This window comes from Dipodomys ordii, unplaced genomic scaffold (genome assembly GCF_000151885.1).
Source record: "Dipodomys ordii isolate 6190 unplaced genomic scaffold, Dord_2.0 Scaffold74, whole genome shotgun sequence".
Classification (NCBI taxonomy): Eukaryota; Metazoa; Chordata; class Mammalia; order Rodentia; family Heteromyidae; genus Dipodomys; species Dipodomys ordii.
This window is the reverse complement of record NW_012267290.1, coordinates 2,776,903-2,788,058: the sequence shown is the minus strand read 5'-3', so window position 1 is coordinate 2,788,058 and position 11,156 is coordinate 2,776,903. Positions and strand designations below refer to the sequence as shown.

The window sequence follows — 11,156 nt, the reverse complement described above, 5'->3', positions numbered from 1 at the left end:
GGCAGGGGTAGGGGCAGGGTGGGTGTGGGTGCTCCCCGGCTTGGGCTGGTGTCTGGCTGGGGCTGGGGCAGGGGTAGGGGCAGGGTGGGTGTGGGCAAGGCTGCTTTCTCTTGGGGTGGTCAGGCTTGTCTCCTCGGTGTACACTTGCTCTATCAATCTGGGACAGGCTCTGAAATGGAGACAGGACTGGTTTTAAGATCGTGAAGAAAGGAAAGAACACAGGTTTTATTGACAAGCCCCTTGGAAATGATATTGTCTACACAGAGCGGCTTCTGGAGGGAACACTACAGATCTGGCTTGAGTTCTTCTCTGCCTCTGGGTGGAAGTTCAGTTTTTCAAAGGCAAACTCATCTTTTTGATTGTGTACTATTCGACATAAATGTAATGGAGCCCCCTTGGGGGGTTATGTGTATCGACTGGCTGGCTGGGAATGGAAACCAGTGTGAAAATGGCTGGCTGGTGTTACACTGGGTCCAGGCCATCCTAATGGCTCAGCCATGCCTCCGGGCGTGTCGGTGCGAGGAGAGTGTGTCCCCCATGCCTGTGCATCTGGCAGCAGAGGAGCCAGACCCTGGACCCTTGGTTGGACGGAGACGATCACGGGTGCTCAGTGGGGGTGGGGTCTGAAGGAGTAATGCAGAGAGAAGGATAAATCTCAGCTCCTTCACTCTAGCAACCCTGGGTAGGGTCAGGCAGGTGAGTGACAGGTGCACGGGCTAATAACAAATGTAGGGCCAACGCAGAAAGCTGACACCATTACGGGTTCAGGCACAGGACTGCAGAAAAACCTGTCTCGTTTACCGCAGCAGGTTTGAAATGACTCAGGAGTAGTAGCCACTTTATTTTTAAAAATTAGTTAATTTATTTTTGTACCAGTACTGGGGCATTAACTCAGGACTTAAGCCACAGCTCTACTTCCTGCTTTTAGTGGTTAACTAAAGATCAGAGTCTCCCAGACTTTTCTGCCGGAGCCAGCTTTGAATCAAAATCCTCGGATCTCAGCCCCTGAGTCACTAAGATAACAGGTGTGAGCCACCAGCACCTCTCCAGTTTATTGCTTTTAAATCTCACTTTCCACCTACGTTCAGGATTGGAGACAAATGGGAGTTCACTGGGGAGAGAGGAAGGCAGAGAGTGAGAGGTGGGCTGGGTGTTGGCTTTGTTATCTTTCCAGGTCTTTCCAGGGTGTGGGAGAGGTGAGGGCGGGGCTGGGTGAGGGCAGTTGTGAGCAGCTTTCCCCCAGGGAGCTGGACAGGAGTCTCCACAGATGACACAGTGCACCCCTCAAAGCACAGACCTCGCGGGGGAGATCTGGACTGATGCAGCCAGGCTGCCTCGTTTGTTTCATTAGAAGTGGTTTTTGGAGAATAGAAGTCACATTTCCTTGTTAGCGGCTTTGGAAGCTGCAGATGGCACGGTTAGCTCCGTTTGTGCCTTCCTCAGGCTGCGCATCTCCCTGGGGAACCTGAGCCAAGACCTCCCCTCAGAAGGGCCAAGACAAGGCCCCGTACAACCCGGGCAGTGAACCAGGGAACACAGGGAGCTCAGCCGCCTGCAGCGCAGACCATTGGGTGGGCTGGTAATCCACGCCATCTTCACACAGCAAGTTGTCTTCCCGTTTTTGCATGTAACGGGAAGGGAAGGAGCGCCGTGAGGGTGCCCTGGCTTCCTGTGGACCTTGCATATTCTGTTTGTTATTAAGTCTCATCTGCTGAGGGGGTGGGGGCCTTGAAGGGCAGTGTGCAGAGAAGGGACAAGATTCCAGCTCGAGGAATCCTTGGATGGTGTCTCCAAGGCCTGAGCCGTGGTGGAGCGGTGGGGTGAGCAGCGAGACGCAGGTTGTCCTCAGGAGAAAGAGCACAGGGCGTCTAGTCCAAGCCTGCGGGCAAGGCTGAAGATCAAGTTTCCATTTCACTTGGTAGACACGTGGGTCAACAATTTATGAAAATCCTGACCAAAGATCTAGAAATCTAAGCTCTTAAATGGTTTCCTTTATTTTTAATTGACCCTATCAATAATTTCTTGAACACTGAGAAGAGCTAGGAAATTATTGACTCTAAATATCACCTTTATAATAATAATAATAACTCACTGTTAAAAATAAATAAGTAAGTAATCACAAGAGGGAAAAAAGAAATTGTTAGGCTGGGCGCCTGTGGCTCACACCTGTAATTTTAGCTACTCAGGAGGCTGAGATCTGAGGATCATGGTTCAAAGTCAGCCAGGGCAGGAAAGTCCGTGAGACTCTTATCTCCAATAAACCACCAGAAAACTCGAAGTGGTGCTGTGGCTCAAGTGGTAGAGTGCTTGCTTAGAGCTGAAGAGCTGAGGGACAGTGCCCAGGCCCAGAGTTCAAGCACCGTGACCAACAAAAAGAAAAGAAGGAAAGGAAGGAAGGAAGGAAGGAAGGAAGGAAGGAAGGAAGGAAGGAAGGAAGGAAGGAAGGAAGGAAGGAAGGAAGGAAGGAGGGAAGGAGTTGTTAGATACAATTCAGTCATTGAGGTTGATGTTATGCTTTCAAGAATCTGTGTTTTGAAGACATTGGAGAGCCCCAGGGGGCCCCAGCCACTCCCCCTCTTGCTGTTCTGAGAGTCACTCTGTGGCTGCGGCTCTGCTGTGGTCCAGGGACTGCAGGGGACAGCGAGGGGACATCTTCTGGGTAGTCTCTTGTTCTGTCCCGGGGCTCGGGGCTGGCTGAGCGCGGCAGCCATCCTGTACTCCACTTCCCGTTCTCCTTCTGTGAGAGGACACGGAATGAACTTGAAGAGATGATGATTGAGGCGCTCTCCGTGTCCTTTGCGGCCCTGCAGCCAGGCCACGACCTGCTTTGCTTCGGCCATTCTTGTTTGTTCTCAGTTGGATGACTCTCACCCAGCCTGGCCCGAGGCTCCGTGCCTTCAGCGTGGTGCTAGGCTGCTCTTCAGGATCCTGCTCCTCATCCAGCAAGCACAGGACACCGCTTGGCTTGGGGAGGGAGGATACATTGGCAAAGTAACTCAGTGTGCAGATTCTGTACCATTCTGCAGATCCTCCTCTCAGCCCCTCATTAGATCAGGCTCCAGACCCTGGTTACCCCCTCTGACTTCCCTCAAAGAGCACCTGCTTACCTGATGCGGCCTAAGACAGTATGGTGAGAAGCAACTAAAAAGATGCTTCTCTTGGGCCTGTTAATGACGAGAGGTGGGTTCCTGGACACCCAGCCCACCCCAAGAAGGACAGCCAACATGTCAGGACAGACCACCCTGTGCCCGCTCAGCAGACCTTCCTCAGCGCCATCCCCACCCCCCAGGGCTAACCTAAGGGAAATGCCTGTGCTCCTGACAGCTAAGATCATCACCTCAACTCTTCCCTTTCATTCATTGTTAAGTTTCTCCAGCTCACAGTGGTCCAAACTCACCCACACCCCCTTCCCCTTTACCCTCTAACTTCAGGCCCCTAAACCCACTGCTTCCTCACCTCTACCTCAACACGCCACAGGTTTTCCTTCCAAACTTACCAGTCACATTTGCATCTCCAGTCCCGTGGCTTATCTGGTCCCTAATGATTTGATATGACCTCTTTGCATCATGTGACTTGAGGGACACTTCCACGCATAACATGTATCTCTCTCCTTCAATTTAACACCCAGAAAACTTAGTGAACATCTGCACTGTTTGAGACCCTGTACAGGAACATTGCAACACAATATTTTCTCCTCGGGTTCTGTGGCCTTTACTATTTCCAAGTCTTATGGAGGAAAAGCCAGACTAACATGGCCATCCCATATGTAACACACACATTGTCCACTTTCTCCTCTCCTTCTGACTGCTGGCTTTGGTTCATTCTGAACTTGGGCATTTTCAGTGATTCAACCTTATCCTGACAATGATAATGGTACTTGTCACTTCACCTCCTTCCTCCTTTCCGTCCTCCACATAGTTGATCTAGCACATGCTATGTTCCTAACAGTTGCTAAACAACTTACATGCATTTGTTTCATTTGAATCATGCAAGGGCTCAGTGGAACTGTCTGCATTTCACAGATGAGTGCATCAGGGCTTAGAGAGAGAACACACCCCGTATTCTCTATAGAACAAAAGTCTTACCCCTGCCCTTCTTCTTACCCCACACAGACTTTGGCCTGTGGTTTATCTATGCTTCTAGGCAGCTGGTTTCCATTTTTATCTCAAGTGTGGATGGCTTTCCCAATGTTCCTGACTAGTCTTTACGCCTACGTAAAGATCATTACTACCTTGATAACATCTAGCACCTCACATTCACCCCAGGTTGTAATCCGTTTTCTCTTTGTAAATATCACCTTCACTTCCCAAATTGTTTGCTGCTGGAGATTTGGGATTGCATTCTCTCTGACTCTTTTCCTGACTTCCCAAACACTGTATCACTCATTTTATATAGCCACTTATTTCTACACAATGGTTTGCACAATCTACAGAACCCAGTCCAACTACCAAGCACACTTGTTCCCCATCAGTCAGGCTGAAAGTGCTCCCCCCCCCAATGTGCATTTGGAGTCCAGGGAGGTCTGGGCTCTGCCCGGGAGACAGGGTAGATGGTGGCACCATTCATGATAAAGTGGTGACACCAGAGAGGCGGTGAAGGCAGTTGTGATCTGGAGCGGGAGCGAGGCTTTGAGACACTTCATCTTTTAGCAAGCTCAGACTGGTTTAGGAATCTTCAGGCTTGGCAGCGATCTGCTAACTGCATGCCTTTCCCACAGTCTCTTAAAAATCACCCTGGCCAGGCGCGGCCTGGCTATCCTGACTCTGTTTATTGGAAATCCTAACCGCCTGGCAGGGAGAAGTGCTTCATGGGGCAAGTCAGGCACAATGAGACCTTTGTGTTTTCATGGTCTCTCTAACCGGATCCTGAGCATTTCACACACTTCCCCCAGGGGACTTCACCATAAGGCAGCTCTTGCCAGTCAGTCAGCCACTTTCCAGAGTACGAGCTTCAAGATACAGGTAGCTCTTGCAAAACAGTCCTGAGGTCAACTCCTCACTGGGCCGGAGGAAAGCTGGACTGAAGAACCGGAGGCTTGGCTCCGGGGGATGCCAGTATCATTGACTCAGAACTGGTTATTGAAACGAACCCATTGTTCGATGGTGCAGTAGGCAACGGGAGCCATTAAATAGTTCTATTTCTTAAGTCAAGAACCATGAATCGATTTACCTGGTACAATAGTTGGAAATAACTTCCTGGCATTCAAATTTAGAACCTAGGTGCTTCTAGATCCGACGAATATGCTAAATATCTATTCTACTACTTAAGATCAATATAACTGCATCCTATGTTCATATTTTTTGTCAAGACGTTTGGTCCATGCAGTACCCCAGTGGAAAGGTGAAGGATCTATGTGGTAAAGAATGAATGAGGTTCTGTAACCATAGCCCCTCTGTAGTATCACCTTGACAATTCAAGGAAAAGAATGAATGAGGAAGACACACCTCACACATTCAACCCAGATTGCACAGTAACTCCTGTTTTGAGAGACTCCACCTAAACACCATAGGAAAGTAAGTACCATGGATCCATATTCTGCAAATAATTTAATTAATGCATCTCTCAAGAATCAGCAAAACTTTCAATAAAGGGCTAAACAGAAAGTATTTCCAGGTTTTGCTGACCATCCGGTCTCTGTTGAATAGTTGCAACTTCATAATTCTGTGCGTTTAGTCAGGCTGATGGCCATATCTAAACTGGACTCCTTTAGTAGGAACCCATGGGTGAAATAAAGAGATAGTTACATTTATTATTAATTGCCAATATTTAAAAGACTACTGATTCTGGCATAAAAATATGGATTTCTGACTTCTCTGGGAAAATACAATGAATCAAAATGTAGCGCTATATTACTTAAGCATAATAATTTGTCATTGTTATACCCTTTTGATGAATTGGCTCTTTTATCATTATATAATTACCTTCTATGGTTCTTGTTACCGTTTTTACTATTTAGTCAATAGTTTAGCCCTACTGTCTTCAGTGTACAATTTGCCTGGAATAGCTTTGTCTGTGCCCCGACTCTCAGCCTAGATGAGTGTGTGTATGGAGAGCATGGCACAGGCAGCATACAGCTGGATCATAATCATTTTATATCCATTAAGCGGCTCTGTGTCTTTTCATTGGAAAAATTAATTCATTTACATTTTTGTGATTCTTAATAGCTAAGGAACTTTTAGTGCCATTTTATTAAATTTTTTTTAGTTTCTTGTGTTCTAGTTTGAATGTATCCCCCAAAATTTATGTTTTGAAAGCTTAACCCCAATGTGCCATTTTGCGAGGTAAGGCCTAAGGGCTTACTAACGCCTGAATCCCTGCGGGAAGCCTGCAGTCCTTAGTAATAATGATGTGATGGGGATAAATTCCTTTGAAAAGGATGGCTTCTACCCCTTTTTGTGACATCTGTCTCTGTACATGGGCCACATTAATTTTTTCCTTTTATAAACTATTTCTTCTGTGGTTTTCTGTTAGACAGCACAAGATGGCTCTTCTCTTCCTAAAGCTCAGAACTTTGAGAATGTTGAAAGTTTTCATAGCATTGAATAGTTGCTCATCCTCATCCTCTTTAAGTCAAGTTATGAGATCCTTGTGTGATCATTTCACACCAACAAACTTCATGTTCGCCAAAGATACTGGAATCTACTTCCTGAAGCTGGAAGCTTGTGGGCCTGGCAGTCAGCAGCCCCTGTACCCCTTCCTTCAGTTCTAGGCATTTCTCACACGCAGGTCTGAGGCATCCTATAAGGACAGCCCTTTGTAACCTGCTCCTTTTAAAAGACAATTGTTCTTATTTCTAAACATCTTTTTTTTTTTTTTGTCAGTCGTGGGGCTTGAACTCTGGGCTTGGGCTCTGTCCTTGTGCTCTTCAGCTCAAGGCAAGCACTCTACCTCTTAAGCCACAGTACCATTTCCAGTTTTCTAGTGGTTTATTGGAGATAAGAGTCTCACGGAGGGGCTGGGAAGGTGGCTCAGTGGTAGACTGCTTGCCTCCAATGCATGAGGCCCTGGGTTCGATTCCTCAGTACCACACAAACAGAAAAAGCTGGAAGTGGTGCTGTGGCTCAATTGGTAGAGCACTAGCCTTGAGCTGAAGAGCTGAGGGACAGTGCTGAGGCCCAGAGTTCAAACCTCACGACCAACCCCCAAAAAAAAAAAATTAAAAAAAAAGAGTCTCACGGACTTTCCTGCCTGGGCTGTCTTTCAACCACAATGCTCAGATCTCAGCCTCCTGAGTAGCTAGGATTACAGGCATGAGCCACCAGCGCCCAGCTTCTAAACATCTTTTTATGTCTATACAAGCTATGTAGTGGGATAAACAAGATGGGTACTTATTACCATGCCTTGCATTTTATCTGCTCTTCTTTTTCAAAGACTTAACCTCCCTCTGCTCTCCCCCCTCACAGTCTCGGGCAGACACAATCATCTGATTAAACCCTGGCCAGAAGTACCAGCTCCAGCACCTACTGAGACAGATAGACGGTGCAGGGGCCATATTACCCCAGCAACAGCAGGTGCACTGAGAAAGGAATTCAACACTACTTTGTTGAACAAAGACTTTCTACATCTTGGCGAAGTGAGAAACCTGTTAGTAATCACAGAAGCATTTCCTTCCTTGCTGTGGGTTCGTTTATTCAATCCCCAAAACTGAATGCATGTCCTAGGGAGTTGTAGAAATGTCCCATCATGCGGGTCTATGAACTAAGGAGCTAAGCATGTCTGTATTTATTCTGGACCATTCATGAAGGAATTTTGGAAGATCCGACCCACGTCACATGGACAACATGCTTTCATGCTCCGTGACCCAGCCTCACATTCTCTGTAGCTTCGGCCTCTCTGGACTCTCTCAATCGCCCTGCTGCTGCTGTTGCGTTTACTGCGGCCTGTAAACTTCGAAGAGCCACGCAGTCCAGAAACGCTGGGAGGGGGAGAGCGAGAGGATGGACTGGACAGGAGATCTGAAGGAGGAGGACAAAAGCAAGCATGTGGCTGGAGCAAGAAAGACTCCACGGGCAGTGGGGAAACTGCCTTCATAAAGAGATGGAGTCAGGAGAGCGTCCTTTAGAACCCAGGGAAATCATAGAACCACTTGCCTTCCAATTCTGCCTTTCTTTGAAGAAATGCCAAGAAACTTCCTTAAAACAACCTGCTCGTGCTGGGGGTTAGGGGGTGTGTGAGGGTGCTTGGCAAGCTGACATCTGTGGCGCCTCCTGGAGGAAGAGCCAGGTATCACCACCCCCAGACCAGAGCAGCTCTGCCCAGGACAACAGCTCAGGACACTAGGTGTAGGGCTCACAATGCCATCCCTGTGTCCTTAATAAAAATGGCCAAGAGGCTATGTCAGGCAGGGAGCTGGGATCCCTGGGGGTGGGGGGCCTGGCAGACAGTCATCCTCAAAGCTCGGTGACAACATAGTTCCAGCCGCTGTGAAACGTGAAGTTTTTCTAGTTCCTCTGCTTGTGCTCACCTGTGGCAGGCACCGCGCCCATCAGTGAGCACGGCACCGGAGCCTCCTGTCCGGTGAGTCACCGTGATGCTGGCTGTCAGCTGTTCAGACAAGTGTGGCTTCCAGGAAGCCCGGGACTGGCCGGGAGAGGACCAGATGCTGCGGCTCTGCCTCACGGTATGAATGGGTGCCTGTGCCATCGCCCTTCTGCCCTAACTCCTGCTCATGCTGACATCTGCGGTGCTTTCCACACCTGACCGGAAGCCGTGCATGCTGAGAAAGGAGTCAGTGGCGTTTCCTCTAAATAGGAAGAAGGATGGAGACGCACGGTGATGCACAAAAGCTGCTTTCAGGTTTCACAATGTTCCTTGTTTCCAACGCCCAAGCTCACCTCGGAAGAATCTGGATTTCCTTGCTAGCCATTCCTCCCTTTTGTCTGCTGTTCCTGCCTTCTTCCTTCTGCAGTATGTCTACCTGCCCCGGAAGCCAAGCTTTCTTATTTGGTCCCCCTCACCCCAACTCCAGGTTCTGCATGAACTGGGACCCAGGCCAAGACAGGTCCGCTTGCTCCTCCTCACATTCTCACAACAAAGCCAACTTCTGGATGCCAGCTCCTTTCCATCTTTCGTTTCTTCCTTCTCACCTTCTCCCTCCCTTTCTTCTTTCCAGGAATACAGACATGGAGTGAAGTGCTCTAGAAAGAACTGTGTACTGCTAGGAGCTGGTGGCTGACATCTGCAATCCTAGCAACTCAGGAAGCTGAACAGATTTGAGGATCAACATTTGAAGCCAGCCCTGGCAGAAAAACCAGATTCATATCTCCCATTAACCAGCAAAAAGGCCAAAAGTGGTGGTGTAACTCAAATGGTAGAGCCCCAGCCTTGAGCAAAAAAGCTAAGCAAGAGCTTGAGGCACTGAGTTTAAGCCCCAGTCCTGGCACCAAAACAAACCAACAAACAAAAGAAAAACCAAGAATGATTTACCCCGCAGCTCTGAGTGGCCAAGCAGATGGCTTAGAGGCCGAGCCTCCAAATCTCTGAGCTCACATAATTCTTTCTCCATTGTAAGTTAATTAACAGCATGCCTGGTCCCTGGGAGATGGTACTATTCTTGTCTGCATCTGGGCGCTCGGCTCAGCTAGTCTGAGTTTTGCATCACTCTGGCTGAGCGGTGCTAAGGTCCCTTGTAATCTTGGAGACCTCTGCCCTTCTATCCATCCATGGGATGATTGCTCCCCTGTGTGAATTCTCGGACTTACAGGACCTGCCAGCCGATGATCTCCGCTGACAGAGGTTTGTGTCTCCCTGCAGCCTGGAGGAGGCAGGGAGGATGGGAGGGACACAGGGCTAAGACTTCCAGGGGCTTCGCTTCTTTGAAAACTATATGGTCTTGCTAAACTAGACTCTTTCCAAGAAGATGATTTGTGCCCGCATGGGTGCCTGGGGGAAGCGATTCTGAAGGTAATCCTAAACGGGAAACGTTGCTGCAAGAGTCTGGCCTACGATCCCATGAGGAGGACTGGAAAGCGTTTTCCGGTTTTGTCCATGCCTGTGTCATTGATTTGTTATCACGATGTCTCTACAGAGAGTCCTTTCCAGGTGGTAGATCCCGGCTTCAGGAGGGCAGAGCTGGAGACTGTGCCCACTGGGACGTCTGTGCACACTCAGAGAGTGACAGGCGCACAGGCTGTGGCGGGAACCTCAGCGCAGATCATCTACACGGCAAATTCAGCCGCACCCCGGGACCGGCCCAGCCCACAAATCCCGCCCTGGCCCCGCGCCTCTGGATGTGGGCGCAGGCAGCTTGCTTTTATTATTCCACGGCTGCGAGCCCCAGTTCCAGACGCAAAGTTCCCCGCTCCATCCCGCCGGCGCTGCAGTGAGTCCACAGTCCCGGGCGGGCGCGGGGCTGCAGGGAGGTTCCCCAGGGAACCTGAGCGTCCTCGGCGCTTGGGGACAAAAGCCTTCGGTGGCCGCGGCGCGCCCCCTGGCGGCCGGCGTGCCCAACGGGCCAAGCGCGCGTCCTCGCGGGTTCGCGACCAGAACCGTGTCCCGGAGCCACAGCCGGACTTGGGCCCGGTGCGGCCCTGCGGCTCCACGTACAGGACGTTCCGCGCCTTCCCGAGGGGCCGAGGAAGAGCCGACCCCACTTCTTGGAGTTGTTCCAGCTCTCTGAGCCGTGACTGCCACGTTACAGAAAAAGATAAAATGCGATCCTGGACTGTGAACGGCCGCGGAGTGCGTCCCCACACCCAGAGTCCGACGAGGCTCCCCAGGACGCGTCCACCAGCCCCACTGAACACGACTCCGCTGCTCCGAAGGCGTAGGAGAGGGTGGTGCGCACCGATCCCTGCTGCGGGAAGGCGTAGGAGAGGGTGGTGCGCACCGATCCCTGCTGCGGGAAGGCGTAGGAGAGGGTGGTGCGCACCGATCCCGGCTCCCTCCACTCTGTCCCCCACCAGTGCTGGTGGGTGAAGGTGAGGGGCTGGCCTCTCTCGCCATCCGCTGCCCACTGAGGGGAAGAGGGGACGGGCTGGGCACCTGGGGATGAGGCGGGGAGGATGTACCGTGCGCCAGCTAACACGGCTCCTCGGGGTCCCTCTTGTTCCCACAGAGCCTCTCTCCCCGCAAGGCCTGGGGGCGGCTCACCCAACAGAAAGAGCAGCTGGTGCTTGACCCATCAGTCCATCAGCCCCTGGAGGAGCCGGAGTCTA

The 11,156-nt window shown here is 50.4% G+C and overlaps 1 protein-coding gene across 1 annotated transcript in view; it reads right to left on the bottom strand.

Annotated features, from left to right (window-relative positions):
* Nucleotides 1-10,157: 10,157 nt before the first annotated feature.
* The window catches only part of LOC105991555, a 4,014-nt gene continuing 3,015 nt past the window's right edge, over nucleotides 10,158-11,156 (bottom strand). Inside the window, exons 3-4 of the mRNA XM_013024207.1 lie at nucleotides 10,739-10,954; nucleotides 10,158-10,625 (exon numbers count right to left, since the gene is read on the bottom strand). Coding sequence (XP_012879661.1) covers nucleotides 10,158-10,625; nucleotides 10,739-10,954 — 684 coding nt within the window. The remainder of the gene's footprint in view (nucleotides 10,626-10,738; nucleotides 10,955-11,156) is intronic.